The sequence below is a fragment of the Salarias fasciatus genome, chromosome 12 (assembly GCF_902148845.1).
Source record: "Salarias fasciatus chromosome 12, fSalaFa1.1, whole genome shotgun sequence".
Classification (NCBI taxonomy): Eukaryota; Metazoa; Chordata; class Actinopteri; order Blenniiformes; family Blenniidae; genus Salarias; species Salarias fasciatus.
The window spans coordinates 6,154,336-6,172,716 of NC_043756.1; the positions used below are offsets into that span (position 1 = coordinate 6,154,336).

At 46.3% G+C, this 18,381-nt stretch overlaps 1 protein-coding gene across 3 annotated transcripts in view; it reads right to left on the reverse strand.

The window, feature by feature from the left end:
- Nucleotides 1-18,381, reverse strand: part of ncor2 (nuclear receptor corepressor 2) — a 93,510-nt gene that overhangs the window by 16,310 nt on the left and 58,819 nt on the right. For all 3 annotated transcript variants that reach the window (XM_030105441.1, XM_030105442.1, XM_030105443.1), the window contains exons 15-27: nt 17,014-17,147; nt 14,874-15,034; nt 13,528-13,590; nt 8,301-8,443; nt 8,028-8,166; nt 6,902-7,328; nt 5,703-5,823; nt 4,950-5,211; nt 3,458-3,622; nt 3,230-3,363; nt 3,053-3,152; nt 2,819-2,920; nt 2,087-2,190 (exon numbers count right to left, since the gene is read on the reverse strand). In XM_030105441.1, coding sequence (XP_029961301.1) covers nt 2,087-2,190; nt 2,819-2,920; nt 3,053-3,152; nt 3,230-3,363; nt 3,458-3,622; nt 4,950-5,211; nt 5,703-5,823; nt 6,902-7,328; nt 8,028-8,166; nt 8,301-8,443; nt 13,528-13,590; nt 14,874-15,034; nt 17,014-17,147 — 2,055 coding nt within the window. The remainder of the gene's footprint in view (nt 1-2,086; nt 2,191-2,818; nt 2,921-3,052; nt 3,153-3,229; nt 3,364-3,457; nt 3,623-4,949; nt 5,212-5,702; nt 5,824-6,901; nt 7,329-8,027; nt 8,167-8,300; nt 8,444-13,527; nt 13,591-14,873; nt 15,035-17,013; nt 17,148-18,381) is intronic.

Here is an 18,381-nt window from a genome sequence, read left to right on the forward strand (position 1 = left end):
TAGTACTCCCAGAAGAAGTGGAGGTGCAATACTTGGCAACAGCAGATGACAACGGGCAGCTTTGAAAAAAAACCTTGAGTCATAATACTCGTCCACTGTGGGTGAGTCACACTTCTACACTGCCAGGTGAGAGCATGAGTGGATGACTGAATAGATACACAGCAGTACCTAAAAGGGGTATTTCTAGTGCGCTGGTTGGAGCTTTTTAAAGAAAAACTACACTTGCAGAATTTCCCTAATGGGGGGTTTCTGTTTACAGGATCAGGTGGCACTCACTGAAACAGATTGCGTCTACTTCTAAAGACGCCGTATCAGTGAAACGCGGGCATATACTCAATGATGTAGGAGCGAGTTAAACAAATAAAGCGACTGCCCTATCACTGTAACACTTAATCATTCACTTATCTGTTACTAATTTACCATGGTGGACAGCGGCCCGCTCAACACTTGTTGTCTCCTGCATGCCAGTTGGATGTGATATTACAGTGGGCAGGCATATCAATGACCCGCTTTTGCCAGGATCGAGAGTAAATAGATAAATGAAAGCGGGAACAGGCGCGGTACAGTGTGTACCTGTTGCCAGGGCGACAGGGCCACTCAGCGCTGTGGTTATGTCACAGCAGCAGGGAAATCCAGCAGCCGCAGCACTTGGCTTGCCACATGACCTCTCACCAACACCGCTGCTCTCTCTTTCATCACAAGTACAAAGCTCAGATGCAGGAGGGCTGCTAAATTTGACTTTTGGGCTTTGTGCAGTATGGTCAGAGGCCAGGGACTGCATCCATATGAGCAAAACTAATGTTTGCCACTGGGAGAAGTCAAGGCAACTAAAGAGAATGATTGTGGCTCTTCGGTGCACCGACACTATTACGTACCTCAGTGCAACTTAGTTTGTTTTCACTGTCTACATCTAGTAAATCAGTAAACCAGTGTCTGGCAAATCACTTCAAACTGGCCACATCACACCACCGAGCTTCCGTAACGTAAAAACAAACGTCAGGCCACGTCACTGGCTGGGGAAACTGATATGTTCTGTGGCTGACAATGACGGACAAATTTAAAGGCCAACTGTCGCTTTGACAAATCAGATCACTGGGGGCAGATCTTTACACACAATCACCCGCCGTGTGGCGGTAATTAAATCTATTAAAAAGAAGGTAAAGGTTAAAAAGAAGCAATCTGTTACATAAATATACTGCTGCTGTGCAGAACTAAAAACAGCATCTGCGTCACTTTATCATGTGACAAACTTTTCACATCATATCGTGATTGGTAGTGATACCACTAAATGGAAAAACGCAACACTCCATAACCAGATTACAAGTTCATATCATGATTATTAACATTATAGTGTCACAATATAACCAATAATATGGCACCATCCTGAGATGTAAATGCATTTTAGAGGTAAAGGTATGTGACATAAAGTCACCTGCAGGCCCTATATATGCACCAAGTTTGTTCTTAATTACACAATTCCTGCAAATGACTCATTTAGATGGATTTCAGAGGTTGTGCAGAGGTTCTCCAAATAAAAGGGGAAGAGGCCTGTTTGCAGGTTGTCTGTTATAACGCAATACTTTAACTTGAGTGCTGTCAGCAGAATATTCCGCGCGCACACACGCAAAGGGACGACGGCTTGCTCGCACAGACACAAGGATTGCCAACAGTGGCAACAAATTGTAATTACTGGAAGCTCTGGTGCGATGAGTAAAAAAACTGAAAACAGGAATCGTCTGTGCATTACATCATAATACCGACAGACGATTTGTATTTCGCAAAGAAATTGCACAGATGAAAAAAAAAAAATGCAGTGAATAAAAGTCCAGGCCAGCAGGCATTTTCTGACTCTACAGTAAATCATCAGTCAAACGCAACAATTTCAGAGTATATTACTACGACCAGGAAAGGCAGGAAAGACCGGCTGTAAATTCAGACATTGTTATTTATTAAGTCTGCATTCGCACAGACTTCGATTTGCTCTGGACAGAACTTTGTAGCAAGGAAAGGACCCCAAGCTGGCTCACTCTAGTCACTCCTGTATGACAGCTTTAAGAAAGGACAGACTTCAGTGGTGTGAGCTTACCTGAGTAATGGAGCCCCCTCTGTAGGAAACTGAGGAATCTGGATGCATTCTGGTCCCTGGGATGCCCTTAGTGATACTTCCCCCCTGAACAGCTGGAATTGAACCTGCAAACATAAAAGAAAGAAAAAAAAAAATGCCACCAGAATTAAGTTTGTTGACAAAAATCAGTAAAGCTGAGTGGAAAGCGAGACTGTACCGCTGCCGCTTTCGGTTTGATTCATTTAACATGAACAAAAACCCCCAAACTTTATCCAGACACAGCTTTATATTGCTGAAAAGCTTCCCGCACAGCAATGTGGGCAGTCGCTCCTGTTCCTCACTTCCTTCCAAGCTCTGTCAGATTAGATAAGCTTCAGTGGACTCAACTCCCCACTGATTTTCAATTGAGATTTAAGTCTAGTCTGGGTCACTCAAGTACACTCAGAGACTCATCCCCAAGTCACTGTGGTGCGCTCCGTGCTGCGTGCCTCGGGTCACTGTCATGTTGAGAAGGTAAATCTTGTCAGCATGACAGTGCTGAAAAATAGTGGGGGGAAACTCACGGCTTGACTGTTATTTCAGGGCATAAAACAGCCTCTCGATGGATGGCAAACATTTGATCACTTTGAAGTGAATTTGTGATGAGAGAAGGGAAAATGAGAGTAAAGCTTTCGACAAAATACACCAGTTTTTCTTTTGTTTTTAACTCGGAAAAGGGGAAGACGAAAAAGTCGAGGCAAAGGGGACACCCACCCCGTCCACCATCGTGAGGCGCCCCCTGTGTTGACAGGTTATCAGCCTGGGAGGATGAACTGTGAGGAGACAACTGCTCCTGCTTCACCACTGGAAAAGAGCCTGTAGTGTGGGACAGCGAGGAAGAAGAGGCCACAGTGAGAAAGACACCCAGATACAGCTCGGGCTGGATGAGACTGCTACCAAGCAATCAGAAATAAAGTGGAGTAATTTCTTCCAGGCAATTTCACTCACCCACTTTCCTCTGATCCATCCACGGTAACCCCATTTGAGAGGAGGGCATCTTGGCATGCTCCAACCCGTGAGCTGGGTTGTGCAACTGCACCGGTGTGCCCTAACAGAGCACATATTTGGTCAGGATTGTAATGCATTTTGTTTTTATGGAGAAGAAGCTATTTCACCAGGGCATACCTGTGTGATGGAGCCTCCGGGCTTGCTGGAGGAAATAAGGGGCGGAGGCTCTGGCATGAGGGGTCTGACTGCTGCAAGCCTCCCACTGTCCTGTGGCAGACTGGCTAGTGAAGGGTGGCCTCCCGGCTGGTACGCTGCCAGACAAACAAGAGGTAAACATTTAATTTGAATCATCCTTGAAAGCATCACACAGCATGCATTGCATCCAAGCCTCCGAAAGGCACTCACAGCTGAAGTGGAGCAGGGACTGGTCCTGGCTGATCTTGGCCATGTCTCGTGGGGACATTGGGTAAGGGGACAGAACCGGGCGACCCAAGTTGGAGGGCCTCAGGTCGTCAGGGCCCAGCACCTGCTTCTTGGCTTCACCGTGTGGTGAGAACGCTCTGGACTTTTCTGAAAATAATTAATACGCAAACAGTCGGCACGCCGAGTCGCCATAATCCAGGAAGCCGTTCATTGCTGTTGACACAATCAACACAGACCCCCTCCGGTGCCACTTCCCAGTCACAGTGACGCACCACTGAATTAATACCAAACACAAAAACTAAGGGTAAATATTTAAAGTTCACAAGTGAAATCCAGCGGGTGTGCCAAAGTGTGATTAGAAAGAAGCGGGGTTAAAAGGCATCGGGCGAGTCCACTTAATCTGTTCAGGAAGGTTAAGTAAGCACCTCTCATTGCTTTCTAGCTTAGCGAAGATCATCACATCGTGACAGGTTTTCGCTTGCTTGCGCACAAACGTAGGGTGACCGAATATCTTTTGCCCGGGCATGTTCTTTTTCACATTCTACCCCCCCTCCTTTTTTTCCCCAATATCAGTTCAGAACAATGTCTAGCTTTCATTTTCAATTTTTCGAGGCCTGTAATTAAACTACCACACATTTTCCCAAGAATCTTAAAAGTCGACTTTGAGACTAAGTTTTGTGAGGTCGTGTGAGGCGCCCTCATTTTTTGGGAAATCACAATGGTTTTACCTTACACAAATAAAAACAGCGGATGATGTCTTAAATGTGTGTCCACGGGTATTAAGATGCTTACTAGTGATCCTCCTCTTTTGAAATGAATGAAAAACTGCTTCACTCTGGATTTCAGAAATGCTGCTCGGTTATAAAATACTGATCTCTGTCTCAAAGCACATTGTATGGCCTCGAACAGTCCAGCGGAGACTCGTCTCACACACGCTTACAGTAGGTGCACCGCAGTACACTATATTCCCTTCTGGGTCAGTAGCAATACCAGATCATTCATCAGTTCCCTCTTCACGAGTGTCCCAGAAACACTTGAATACCCTAAACACTTGAGAACATAGATTCAAGGTTAGAGCTTGTAGCAAGGACCAACTAAGTGAAACTGGATCACGCGCTTCTCTCAAAGCCTTTTTGGAAGGATTAACATTAACCTCTAGTTTCTTATAATCTCACTGTTCTTAACTTCAGAATCTTAGATTCCTTTAAAACGGAATATCTAATGACTTGGACAAATTGCAGTGGAAAATAAGTTTATATAATGTAATTATTGAACTGTTATAGTTTATATCTGCATATGTTGCTGTAATGAAGTGTTCATTTTTCACAGATAGTTGATTTGTCGTTAATTCAGTGGACTCATATTTGAGCATGCATCGGTAATCGACAAAAATAAAAACAAGCAATAAAATCGAGTATTGTGCCTTCTTAGCAGACAGAAGAGTTTGTGTGGTGAAGGAGCCGTGTGTGCGTACCATCCTTTTCGCTGTTGGAGGGGCTGCGTGGGCGAACACGGGGGCTGCTGCTGCGAAGAACCTCCCTGTCTCTGTCTGCCTGCAGGGGATACGGCTGCTGTTTGCCGGGCTGGCCCGAAAGCTGCTGCTGCTGCTTGACCTCCTGAGAGGACTCCCCGTGAGCCATGGTGATCTGCTGCTGGTACAGCGCCAGGGCGTGGGGGGGCAAGCCCGCCTTCCCACCTCCACCGCGCTGACTGACCTGCATGGAGGCGTCTGGCATCTGCACCCACGGAAGAAGAGGAAAATGAAAAGGTTACATACATGCCACGAACATAACACAGGCCCCCCTCCGGCCTGGTATGTGACATATGGTTAGCCACATACAGTATCTGATCAACATGATAGCTTTTAGGCATCTCTTATTTCGTGGTAAGCTAAAGTTTCCCTAACGCCTGGCATCTCATTTCTTCCCCACAAAGCAATCAGTCTCATCATCTTCCATCTGGTTGGCTTATCTTATACAAATATGACTTAACAATTTCACCTGCCATACTGTTATCTCTGTAAGCAGAAAGAGAGAGAGGCGGTATTGATACCACAGCGATGGAAAAGTCAAAACATATGAGTGAGTGAGTGAGTGTGTGACTGTGTTTCTGTGAGCTGGAGAAATCAATATCAGTTACTATCCGTTGCAAAGACACTTTGCTAAGAATGGAAAAGCTGCGATGCTCTCCACCCAACTGCTGTGTGATGTGTGAACTGGAAACTCACAATAGGTGGTATAGTGGCGGCTCTATGTTTGAGCTGTTTCAGGTCCATGGGCTTCTGTAGCGGGGAAGATATGACCCCGTCGTGACTGTAGTTCAGCAGGCTCGGCCGTGGAGAAGTCATTCTGCACACAGAGACGGAAATAAATCAGTGGGAGTGAAGACGCGGGTCACAGTAGAGGGCCTTTCTGATGTTTCTACCATCTGATGAAGCACTTCAAAACTTCAAGATGTCAACAAGCTGCCTGGTGTGATATTCTTCAGCCATTTCAAACCAAATTTCTTGAGTTATTGGAGAATTTAAAGGGTAACGAAAAAATTTAAAAAGACCAGAGGTTCTGTCTGTGTTTATACCACCATTCCCCCCCCCCCCCGGAGGCTCATAAATCCTCACTCACAGAAAGCAGCTGACGGAACAAAGCAGAAATATATGGTGTGAGTGTGTCTATAATATGTGTTGACAGAAGCCAAGACTGTGGAAAAGAATTGCATGTAAAAATCCATATCCAAGACTCTCACATCTGTCAAAAGCACACAGCACACTCAGAAGCACACACGGACGCAAACACTGATGCACAACTGAGTGAGAGTGCATGCACACATGCATACACGCACACACGCACGCACTCACACACGCGCACTCACTCACTTACTCCCTTTGTTTGCTTTGGCAGAGAGGGCAGTGTTCCCCTCAGCTCTGCCAGTACATGCAGTCTGCTGTCATGGAAAAAATTGAACAAATACCGTGCAAACAAGACTAATCACTCCTCCCACGCACTTTGACACCCATTTCTTGTGGTTTCATTCACACATATATTACAAATACATAGATATATACGTGATTTATATTTGTATTCTCATTCAGACGCGGTGCAAATAAAATCCTCGGTTGATAGAAAAGAGCAACCTGTGGTGTAGACACAAGTGGCTTGCCAAATATGGCTTCACTGCTGTACAGTGTAGCTAGGCAACTAATACCACTTCAAAACCCTCGCTGCTTTGTTTTCTAATGTCTGCTGTGGTGGACTAGAGAAGTAGAACACCTAGTAAACCACTCTGAAACCAGAAGCTCTTTGACACTAATAATCTGAAGCAGGGTGAAGGCTCAACCATTTCAACAGGGAAGTGACATAGGAAACCCGCATTTGACATTATTTTAAACACGAAACTGTTGGAAAAGTGTGTGTGTGTTTGTTTTTTTACCTGTTCTTGTCATTGTTGTCTGTCTCCTCCACTTCGTCAGCGCTGCATGTGGCACTGGAGTCGCTGTCCCCGTGGGAGCCCGTTTTGGCCGCATGGTCCTTCTTGGAGCTCTTGGTGGAGCTTTTGACTTCCTCCATCTCTGGTGGAGGTTTTTTATCTGCGGCATCGCTGGGTGTCGCTGGCTGCAGCTGCTCCTTGCTCGACTCCCCAGTCTCAGTTTTTATCTCCTGCTTGATGACAGAGTCTACATCCTCCTGGACTGGAGGCTTCTCGTCCCCGGCCTGGCCCGTGTCGGACCGGGCCTCCTCCTTGTCTGCGTTGCTGGAGCTGCCCTTTGACCTGTTGGAGCCTTCCTCTTTAGCCTTGCTGTCCTCAGATGAGTGTGGCGAGGGCAAGCTCTCTGTGTCCGAGCTGTTGTTGGCTACACCTGGCAGACGGAGGGGACAGAGAGAAACACAGATTAGGGTTTACCGAGTAAATCATGTTATATCTCCTTGTCCTTTTTCTTCCATATTTCTTCCCCATCTCTTTCTGCTAAACCAGATTGTTCACAGTGCCAGTCTTCTGCCTAATCAGGTTTCACTGTACAATAAAGGGGAACACAAAACCAATTGGGATGATGGATGAAATCCCCTGGGGCTTATGTGCTCTATTGCGGAAATTCGGTCCATGCAGTACACTTCTATCAACATACTACAGCAGCATTTCCATGACACTTATGTTTGTCACTGCAGAGCACAAATGTTCCCACCATCGGGCTGATACTCAAAGGGGTTCACTTTTATTGAGTTAAATGCATTCAGGGGCCACTTTAAGCAATAAAAACACAGCTTGGCCCATGAGTCAACATTTATAACTGATATTAGAGTTCACTTTGACTTAAATTGTCACGGACATCATATTTTAAACATGTGTTTTGTGTAGCATACAGCGGCTGAAAACGAAGGTTTGACTTTTCTAAGCCAAAAATGTTTCATGTAATACAAATGAAAAAGTCTCGGGGGACAAATGAAACTTGCACCTCAGACATGAATAGATGTTACCCCGTCAAAGCAGCATCCACCCTGTGCTCAAGGTGAGGACTTAACCTAATAAATCCTAACATAGCACTGTGTGAGTGTCGTACCTTCTCCATCCTCGGGGGCTTCCTCTTCGTTGCAGCTGGCTCCTGAGACCTCCATCTCCTCCTCCTCTGCTGCATATGGGGCACTGGCCTCCTCATTCTGCAGGTTTTTGCCCCTACGACGGGCCTTTCGCTCCTTCTCCTTGAGCAAAACAAAGCACAGGCTTAATAAATACAGCTCTCGGGGGGAGGAACCTTTAGATGACAGGGCACAAAGAGTATAAATGACTTCACTCTGTCAGCGAGCAAGTGAAGAAAATGTGACTTTTTACTTACAGTTTTCATTTTATGCTGCTGCAGAATCTCGTCCAGTTTCTGTCTTTTCTTGTAGTTAAAGTAGAAGTTTTTGCACTGTGACACGGTTTTTGATCCCACCATCTTGGCGATGGAGGACCAATTCCTACCATACTGGAGAAGGCCTGGAAGTAACAGACAGAAAAAAAAAAAAGAAGTGCAAGGTTTAGAACAAATTTCACCAAATCCTATCAAATTACACGAGATCAATACTATCTTGAAGCCCAGTCTCTTCAAGTGTGAAGTATGAAAGTCATATTAGATCAATAGCTTGAAACATTCGTCTGTGTAACATACAGACAGTCCCGCTCCCCCGGCCCAGCAGCAGCTTGATGCCAGATACCACCTAAATGGAGACAGAGCAGGACTGAGTGAACGGCTGAAAGGAAGGGGAGCGGCGGTGCGGTCGGTGGACTGTCAGTCACACCAATGACATCACTAACTCTTCCCACGAGGGCTGGTCTGTGACTTATTCCTACTGACTTTGATATGACCCAGTTCCAAGAAACTCGAGTCTTCTACCCAGTCAGCCACATGATTGTCCCTTACACTGGAGTCTATAGACACCCGCTGGGCCGGGGCTGCGATACATCAACCTGTCATGAAACACAAAGGTGTGTGTGCGCGCGCACACACACACACACACACATACCCAACAGCACAGTGTTTGTAAGCTAAAAACAGACATGTACAGAGTAGCTGATGTGTTACAAGTACAAGTGGGTGCGAAAGGCAGATAGCATCGAGTTTGCTCCAGTGCCCCCAACCTGGAGTCTGCTGTTCACCGAAGGCAGCTCATTAACAGTGTGTGTTGTAAGAGGCTTAGCTTACACCACCCACTTGTTTCCTGTGCCAGCCTGACAGGTCCTGGCAACAGGACAGCCTTCTCAAAAGGTTGTCGGAGGGTGGGAGGGGTGTTATTAACAGGCAGCGAGCCAACACGTCTTGGGATAACCTTGGACATGGGTTCAGAGGTCTCTGCATCTCATCGCTTAATGGACGTAGCTGGACAACAAGCAGAAGCACGAGCCAAAGGGGAGGAAAGGACAGCTGTTTACAGCCTTGTCATTTCAACTCTCATATTATCCAGAGAGACGGAATCTGATACCTACGCTTTATTGGCTGAGGCCAGCGCTGAGTTACAACTGCAATAAAAACTGATCCATTCATTCACTGCAAGTTGAATATTTAGGACATCACTCAAAAGATCATATTTTTATGTACAGAGACACTGGTGATCAACATGAAAATGTCACCAGAAAGACTCCAACAATAGCGCAGCAGCGCACGTTGCTCAATTTAATCCATCCCTCACACAGCCAACTCTATTTTCTTGTTTCTGCGCTGACATATGCTAAACACAACATCAGGCAAATAAATAACATGCCGGGGGGAGGCTGATAACCTGTGCATCAACCAGCAAAAACACAGGAAGACATTTAACATTCGCTGTCTTTTATTTAGAATTTATTAATGCCAATATAACAGGAGCTGCCAAATCCAGTGAGGGTTATCTCCAAGTCTGAGCTTCTGGTGTCTAAAAGCCACCATGCACCTACAACCTGTCAAGTGTTAAAAGGAAGAGGTTTTTCAGCTAAAATATTCATCGCCGCCACTAAAGGCATTACTAGAGAAGCTTCTCCAAGAGAGAAATGAAAATAAGACTGGTTGGCCTGAGTCGCTCCAAGAGGATTGACACGTGACCTACCCCTATTAACCTTTTACAGCCGTCTGACAAGAGAGGAGAGGAGTGAGCAGACTGCCCTACAAGTCAGACACCCTCCGACCTGACGCACAGCACACAAACACGCACGTGCTCTCATCAACCAGGACAGCAATAGTGGCAAAATATCGCCCACGTTCCAACAAGTAAGATAAACACTCTGCTGCATGCAGTGACGCTCAAGCATTAACAGCGAAGCTCATTTACAGAAAGTCAGGGACCACACCGCTGTGGATTCAAGTTGGATCTAGTTTATGCTGTAAAGCACTCGCGAGCATAAACCTGAGCACTTCTGATTAATTCATGGCCTAAGTTGCTGAAGCAACACACATGGAACAAACACCCAATCAGCAGCAGCAATACTGAAACAGGTGGTAGCTTCACGCCCAATCGGGACACGGCATTCTCATTAGCTCCTCCCAGAAAGAGTCCAATCAACACCTGGTGCAGCCAGAAAGTGGTTTGTTCACGTCAGTCACATGCCTGTCACTCCGGCCGTCGTCTTGTGGCTCTGCTCTGGATAACACTATCAGACGGTCTGATCTCCAGAGGGCCAGCCGGGAAGCTCTTCGGGGCTGGGCCTTCCGATCCAGAGCAGAGGAGATGAAAACAGCTCAGTCTCGGCACTCTTCCTGCCAGCTGGCTTGATACTTGAGCCGGTGTCAGGTTGACATGCTCCAAAACAGCACATGCTCCTGGCTTCTCCCCTCCTTTTTTCTTCTCACTCTGTCCACCCCGCGCTTCGTTGAGTGCTGGTCTGTTCTTCTCTGCCGTGTCTCTCCCCAATGGCGGTCGTCTGGGAAGACTTCCACAGGAAAGTGGGACTGTGGGGCGGTGCTATGTGCTCAGCCTCTCTCTCTCTCTCTCTCTCTCTCCCCTCATCTGATCTCTCCTCTATCTCTCTTTTTTTCTTCCCTCCCTCTTTCCGTCGGTCTGTCCCTCCCCCTAACTCACTGTTCCAGCAAGCGCCGCGGCACGCATGCACGCGCACGCGCAAACGCATGAGTGAGTACAAACTCACTCGAACCCTCTCTCTGTCTCTCTTGTTAATACTCTAGCACACATACACAAACACACGCACACAGACACACACACACACACACACACACACACACACACACACACACACACACACACACACACACACACACACACACACACACACACACACACACACACACACACACACACACACACACACACACACACTCAGGCAGTCCAAGAGTAAACAGAGAGCAAAGAGAGAGAGTGAGAGAATGAGAGAGAAATAGAGAGAGAGGGAGGGAGGGAGGGAGGAGGCACTGAGCCAGATAGACAATGGAGAAAGGATACAGAAGTGGAGAGTAAGAGAGAGCGAGAAGAGGGGGAGGCGGGCGGGGGAAGAGAGGGAGTTGATGTTGATACCATGAGAAAGCATAAAGGCTTTCACATTTTTCCTGACTGACCTGCTTTTCATCTTGAATGTGACCTCTCCGGTTTATAACAACACAGAGAGAGGGGAGAGAGAGAGAGCGAGTGGGGAAAAGAGACGCTTGCCAAATCTTCCACAGCTCTTGCCAAACTGGGCCGGTGCCATCTCCCAAACCGAGAGACAGACCGGAGAGTCAGAGATAGTGGAGAGGAGAAAAGCAGAAGAGATAGTATGCCATTCTCTACCTGCTGCTCCTTTAAATGGGTTCTTCCAGCACACAGAGCAGGGGCCATTATCCAGCTGCCTGCCTGCACCCAAGCAAAGCCTGGCAGATTAGTGCACTTACATAAACACTGGCCAAGACTGGCGCACATGCAAACGCATACACAGCTTGGACCAAGTGCACACTGTCACAACCTGTGCAACTCGCACCTTGTGCATGCGTGCACATCGGCAAAGCCGATGAGTTTCAACACAGAAGCGTTACAAAAGTCTGGCAGTCACTTGTTTGAGGTACGAGTCTGTATGAGCGGTGAAGACAGGAGCAATCTATTGCTGAACGTTGCCATGCGATCCTCGAAGGCAACGCTGGCTGGCACCGCCACGCTGGAATGCCGATGCCCTGCCAGGCACCATAAATGCAATTATTCAGATCTGTTTAGCTCAGGGGGATAAACACATTAGCATCAGGCAACCTAAGCCTCTTTAAAACATATACATGGCAAACACCTGCCAGGGGAAGCACCTTGACAAGCCTATTCAACTGTCTGAGGTAACGGCGTACAAAGCGGTTTTGATAGCAGAGCGTCGGACATCTTGGCAGGGGGAATCCCTTCGGGTACAAGTGGGGGCGGCTGGTAGAAACGATGAAAAATGCTATGAGAAGCTCCCCCTCCTCAGCCCTGGGTACTGTGGCTGGGGCTCGGTGGTTGTGGTTACATAAGCCCTTCAGAGAAGCCCTGCTCCCACCGAGCTGCCAGGCTAATCCTCCGGGATGGAGCGCCCCACTAATCCCACAGCAGGAGAATGGAACTGAAGACATTAACCAGGATTACTACACAGGACTGTGTTTGAGCCAGGCCAGCGCCAGTTATCGCAAAATAACCTCTTAACACACAAACCTGTGCGCACATACAAACCGACACCTCACGCAGCATAAACCTAATGCAAACTTCAAGACTGCACGCAGTCGAGTCCTCCGCAAGAGGCACTTCATCCACCGCTGATTACACAAGGTGAAAATAGTCAGAAGCAGAACTGAGAGTCACACAAAGCACAGTGACACATCACCTACAAATGGCCACAACATGAAACTGTGTCAACTTTACAGAAGGCAGGACGTGCACTGGCGGAGGGGATGTTCGGTTTAAAAACTGCGCATGAAGAGTAGCATTAAATACAAACCGAGTCTAGTTTAATGATCATCCACATGAGGCTTTTTTTTTTTTTTTGAAATGCACAAACCAGATCAAATATTCTATCTTATGCAACAGATCATTGAAGAACTCCCATTGAAGGAGTAATACGCACATGGAATCACTGACAGCATGGAGCTCATTCAATCAGTAACTAAGGCTCGCTGGACGCAGCTCTATTCAATATACTCACGCAGGTTGCTGGTGCGAGGAAAACGGGCTGGATGTCAGCAACCTCTGTGAATCAGCCATAGGCTTCTGGGTAATCTTCAGTCAGAGACAATAAACAGCCCGAGTTAATGACTGCTGCATTTGCAGAGGCTGGCTGATAAGGGGCAGACTTTACAGCCTCCTTGATAAAAGGCAGGCTGCCTTGACCCAGAGAGACAGAGGAATGACTCCAAAGAGCAGCAGAGCCCATACAGGTGGCCGCACACGCACACACGCACGCACACACAGAAAGAGAGAGAGAGAGAGAGAGAGAGAGCACGTGGCGGTTGGTGCCTCAGTAACAGGAAGTCACAGCCACATCACTTGTACGCGCTTTCGAACAGCGTTCGAGCCGCGAATGTTCTTTCCTTTTGACACCTGTACCTTAATGCACGGTAACGGCGCAGAAGCAACACGTCGCAGGAAGAGGGAAGGTTAACCCTATCTTACCTTTTTTGGCAGTTTCCATCTCTTCTTCCGTCCAGCGAGAGCTCTCATTCATCTCCAGATTAGCTGTCAAAAAAAAAAAAAAAAGGAGAAGCACAAAGTCAGTGAGGGCGGGAGGAGGAGGGGGGGAGGGAGGGGGCAGTTGTCAAAAAGTCAGTTAGGGAGTGACTGGCAAGTGGAAAGGAAGGAGAGACAGAAATGAAAGGAAGGAAAAATTAAAGAATAAAAGGGCAGGGGGGAGAGGGGGGGCGGGGGAGCTTGTGCTGCTTTCCAGTGAGGCACTGCAGCATGGGGTCGCTCAGGACTGTTTGTTTTACATGGAGGAAGCAGGAAATCCAAGGAGAGAAGTCAGTTAATGATTATAGACATAACAACTGGCTTGTTCCCCTGAACAGACCATAAGCCAGGCCGTCCCTTGCCCTGCACGGCAGACAGCGGAGCCGTCGCCCGCGCCTGTATGTGTGTGTGTGTGTGTGTGTGTGTGTGTGTGTGTGTGTGTGTGTGTGTGTGTCCTCTATAGGGACCTGTGAAGGGCACAGCGGGCCGGTTCACACTGCTGCCAGCAGGGGAACCAACAGGGACCGGGGTGGGGCTGCTGACTGAGAGCCCCCACCGCTCCGGTCACCTGGGGATTCCCTGTGACTAAAACCTGTGCTGCAGGAGCAACTGCAGCACACACACACACACACACACACACAACTGCTGAAACATCAAAAACCTCATCCGAGCCTGCAGTGAGAGTGTCGGTGTGTGCGCGCACGGCTGACTAAACCATCTGCGAGGAAACAAAGAACTGAGCGGCGGACACTGCTGACACGCAGTGTTTTGTCCTTAAATAATACTTCTGTCTTGTGCCAACGGAGAGGATCCTGGCTACCTCTTCCTCGTGAGGAGCCACAGTTTTTCACCGCTTTGATTTCTTATCACGCTATGTATTAAGTGTCAAAAGTAGAGGAGGGTCCAAGAGTGCGGGTGAATAAATACACGGAGACAGAGGAACAACAGTGCACTCTTGTGGTGTGGATCAGGAGGACAAAAGTAGATCAAAGGTGACTCAATTCAGTCAGTGATAAAATATTTATTCCAAGATCTTATTTACTACTTAATCACAGCTCAAGTGATGCAATGGTCATAGCAGAGTACCATTTACTGCTCATTTTATTTAGGTTACTGTAAATGATGCATAATGAATCAATGTGACATAATCTAGCATGAACATAGAAATGATTTACTGCAGTGGGGGTCATACGTTGCACCTCTGGTGACATGGATTTTTATTTTCCCCAAGGTTGAGAGAAGAGAAAAAAAAACAATTGGCACACACCTGTTGCACCACAGTTAAGACTCACCGAGCTCGTTGTTGAGTGGCGGTGTAGTGGTCTCCTCAACCTCGCTGGTCATGGAGCGGGTGACGCGGCCCTTTCGCAGCCCCTGGCTGTTGGCTGTGCGTCGACCCCTCGCAGGCACAGCAGGCTCTTTGTCCTCGGCATCCTCTCCAGAGGTGTCGTCCCTGCGTCGGGGAAACATCACAGTCAGCAAGAAATACAAACATTTGAATTCTGACATTTCAAGTTTCCATACACAAAGCTTTATGCTTTGTTTCTATTGCTTGAGTTTGAAATGTGTGTCAACGCCGAGGATCAAATAGCTAAGGGGGGTTTCAGGGGATGGAGGGAAGGTACCGAGTTGCTGTGGAAGACTTCAGACTGTCGGCTGTCACTAATGACACAACAGTTAAAAAAATGATCAATAAGCTCGCTCTGTGTCTATTTCCGTTTTATTGGGGCTACGACACTTTGGACCAGTTGTAAAATAATTGTAGTGAGGAGGTTGACATATTTTAAGACTGTAATGTTGGCCTAGAGACAAAAAAAAATGCTTTACGTTACAAAAATACGTTTCACTGCCACAGCTTCAAGGCTGCCAGACATAATTCAAAATCATTCAGATGTACAATGTTCAGTTCATAAAAATGGTCTGAAAAGAAAGAAGGGTGGCACTGTAATTTCAGACGCAGATGTGGTGCCTGCTGTTAAGTCATTACACCCAAAACTAAAATCTAAATGGGAAATTTTGATTATTATGAGGGCCAAAGATATTACATCCTCACTTCCAGAGGGCCAAAATGTTACGGAGCACTTCTAAAACGAGGATGCGTCCAGATTATGACTACCGCTTCAATAAAAATCTTAATTCATTTTGAATTTAATACTGTAAGGGTATTTCCAATTTAAACGAGGTTCAAAAGTGGTTGAGTAGACATTCTTTTTTTCCAGAACGTCAGAAAAAAAAGAATGAAATGGGCCTTGATCAGTGTCACCGTGGGCCACCAGTTGCTCGCGTTTGCATCACACTGTCTGGTCATCTCACTGTGCTCAGGCCTATCACAGCACTGAAGCCAACACAGACATGTTTGCCTGTTGACAGGCATGACAGGCGTAGAATCAGACACAACCTCAGGGGGCTAAACCTGTATGCCGACGCTGCTTTTTTTTTTTTTTTTAATTCTCTTTTATTTCTGGGAATAATTTATCGGGTGTCAGCACAACAGCATGCCAGGAGACGGCCACTGGGTTTCAACTCTCTGCTCCTCCATTCATCTTCCCTCCAGCATCATTAATCTTGCTGAGGGGAGCCGGTGGCACTCTAAATATAGGCAAGGCCAGCTGTGCCAGGGGTGACAGGCAGGCTGCAGTCCCCCGGCCTCGGCTCGGAGCAGAGAGGAGGGACAGAGAGCTAGATCACCGTCACCTTTCATCCACTGTAGCTGCTAATAAATACGACCAGTAACGGCTTGAAGTTAGCGCAGTGTCCCAGCTCAACTGACAACATAATAAAGTCCCAAAATACAGATCTGGACTGCTGTGGATCTGTTCATTTTCAGGAGAAGAAAGCAGCGATATTCCATCTGTTGTTCGGCGTCCTTTGCTGGCACTGTGCCTCTAAACACCCCCTCCTTTACCCCTGCAGCCACCTGCCTGCACGCACACACAACACAAACTGACAGGTAGGCTAATTATACCACTTATTTTTTGCCACCGAAAACAAGCTAGACAAACAAAATAGGAACTGCGTTTCAAAAGATGAGACGTGGCCGTCATTTTGGGAATGGGAAAAACAAACAGGAAAACAGCTGCTGTGATACAGACAACAAATGGATGCTTGAATGTGCTGTAGGTGGAAAGTCTGGCTGAAGGTGAGGGAGTGAGAGCTCAAAGGTTACAGAATGATTGGATTTTCAGATGCACTCCCACAAGCCAAAACGCACTCCTACTCTAGTTCCTTCATGCTGACCTGGAACAACTTAAAGAGAAAAAAGTGAGCTAGAAAACTGGAGTAAGTTGGAAGGTGAATACAGCTGCACTGGTTGAGGGTGATCAAAATGTATTAAGTGTTTTCCAATCAGCTCAATCTATTCCTCTCATCTGCTTTATTGAATCAACAAACATGTCATCCTCGCAACACTTAGTAACTTGAAAAAGGACTCACTTCATTCCCTCCTCTTTATCTTCAGTTTCATTTTTTTCTTCATCGCGCTCTCCTTCTTTCTCTTTCTCCTCCTTCTCCTTGTCTTCCTGGCTGCTCCGGTTCACTTGTTGCTGCTGTTGCTGCTGCTGGCCGTGCTGTGATGAAAGGCCCAGGGGAAAACATTACCCTTGGTTAGAGGTTTAAGCAATTTGCACAAACTTTGATAACAAGTCCATCCCATTTTTTTTGCGTACACAACAAAGAGAGCAACATGATTTTCTGCTTTAGTATGAAGCATTCTGCCTTTCAGCTGAGTGTAAGTCCTGGGAGGGTTGTGAAAAGTACCTGAAACTAAACCATGACGAAGCAACACATCAGTACTTAACACATTTGTCATTAAAAGCTGATTCAAGTTCAGATCAGAAGAGGCGGGCTTTGTTCGTTCCTCATTCTGGTGTTATGAAGCTCCCTCATCTTGGCGTCCTGCCAGTTTGGTGCCTCTATTTTTTTCCCCCCAGTTGTCAAATGTCAACAACCTATTTGTTCCTTGATAGCTGTCGAGTTTTTACATGCAGGTCTGCTATAATGACGCTCAGCTGACCCTCAACACCACGCGTGAACCCAGTTGGATCAGCGTGAAAATGATTTTAGTGGGTTATAATTTCTCACCCAACATTTATGTTGATACACAAACACGCCAAGTAGAAAGTTAAACCCAAACCCAAAGTGATGATTCAATAAATGTGAATACAGCGGCTTAATCATTAGCAACAGCATAAATCATAATTGAACTTGAAGCATAGATTGGAGTTTCAAACTAAATTATTTTCTAAATAAATAAATAATGTTGGACTTTATATGAAGCATTATCAATTCCTCGTTTAATGTTTATTTTGGAATAAATTACTTTGCCAAAAAAAAAACCAAAAAAAAAAAAAAACTGGAGGTCTATATTATGAATTCTTGCTATGAATATACTCCAACATAGACACCTGAAAAATCTACTGAAATACAGCAACAAAGAACAAACACCTGGAATTATATGAGATTGTATTTTAAAATAACCCCTCTTCACTTCGAAGCATGGGCTTCATTCTTCCAATTCTTAAAAATTAGTCTTTGTTTAAATTGAAATTAAACAACAGGATATGAAAGTTCAGGAATTACAATCGAGGCAAAACATTTGCTCTTTAAGCAGCCTGAACCACTTCCTTACCCGTTTCCTGCTTGTCTGAGATTTTAAGGTTAGAGTTCAGATTAGTGCAGAGGGACGGCTGCACTGAAAACCATAACTGCAGCTTAATATTCCCCAGCTAACTTTCATTAGGCATCTTTTATTCGATCAGATGTTTTTACAGTTGCTCCCCCTGGGAAAAATCTCATCCAATG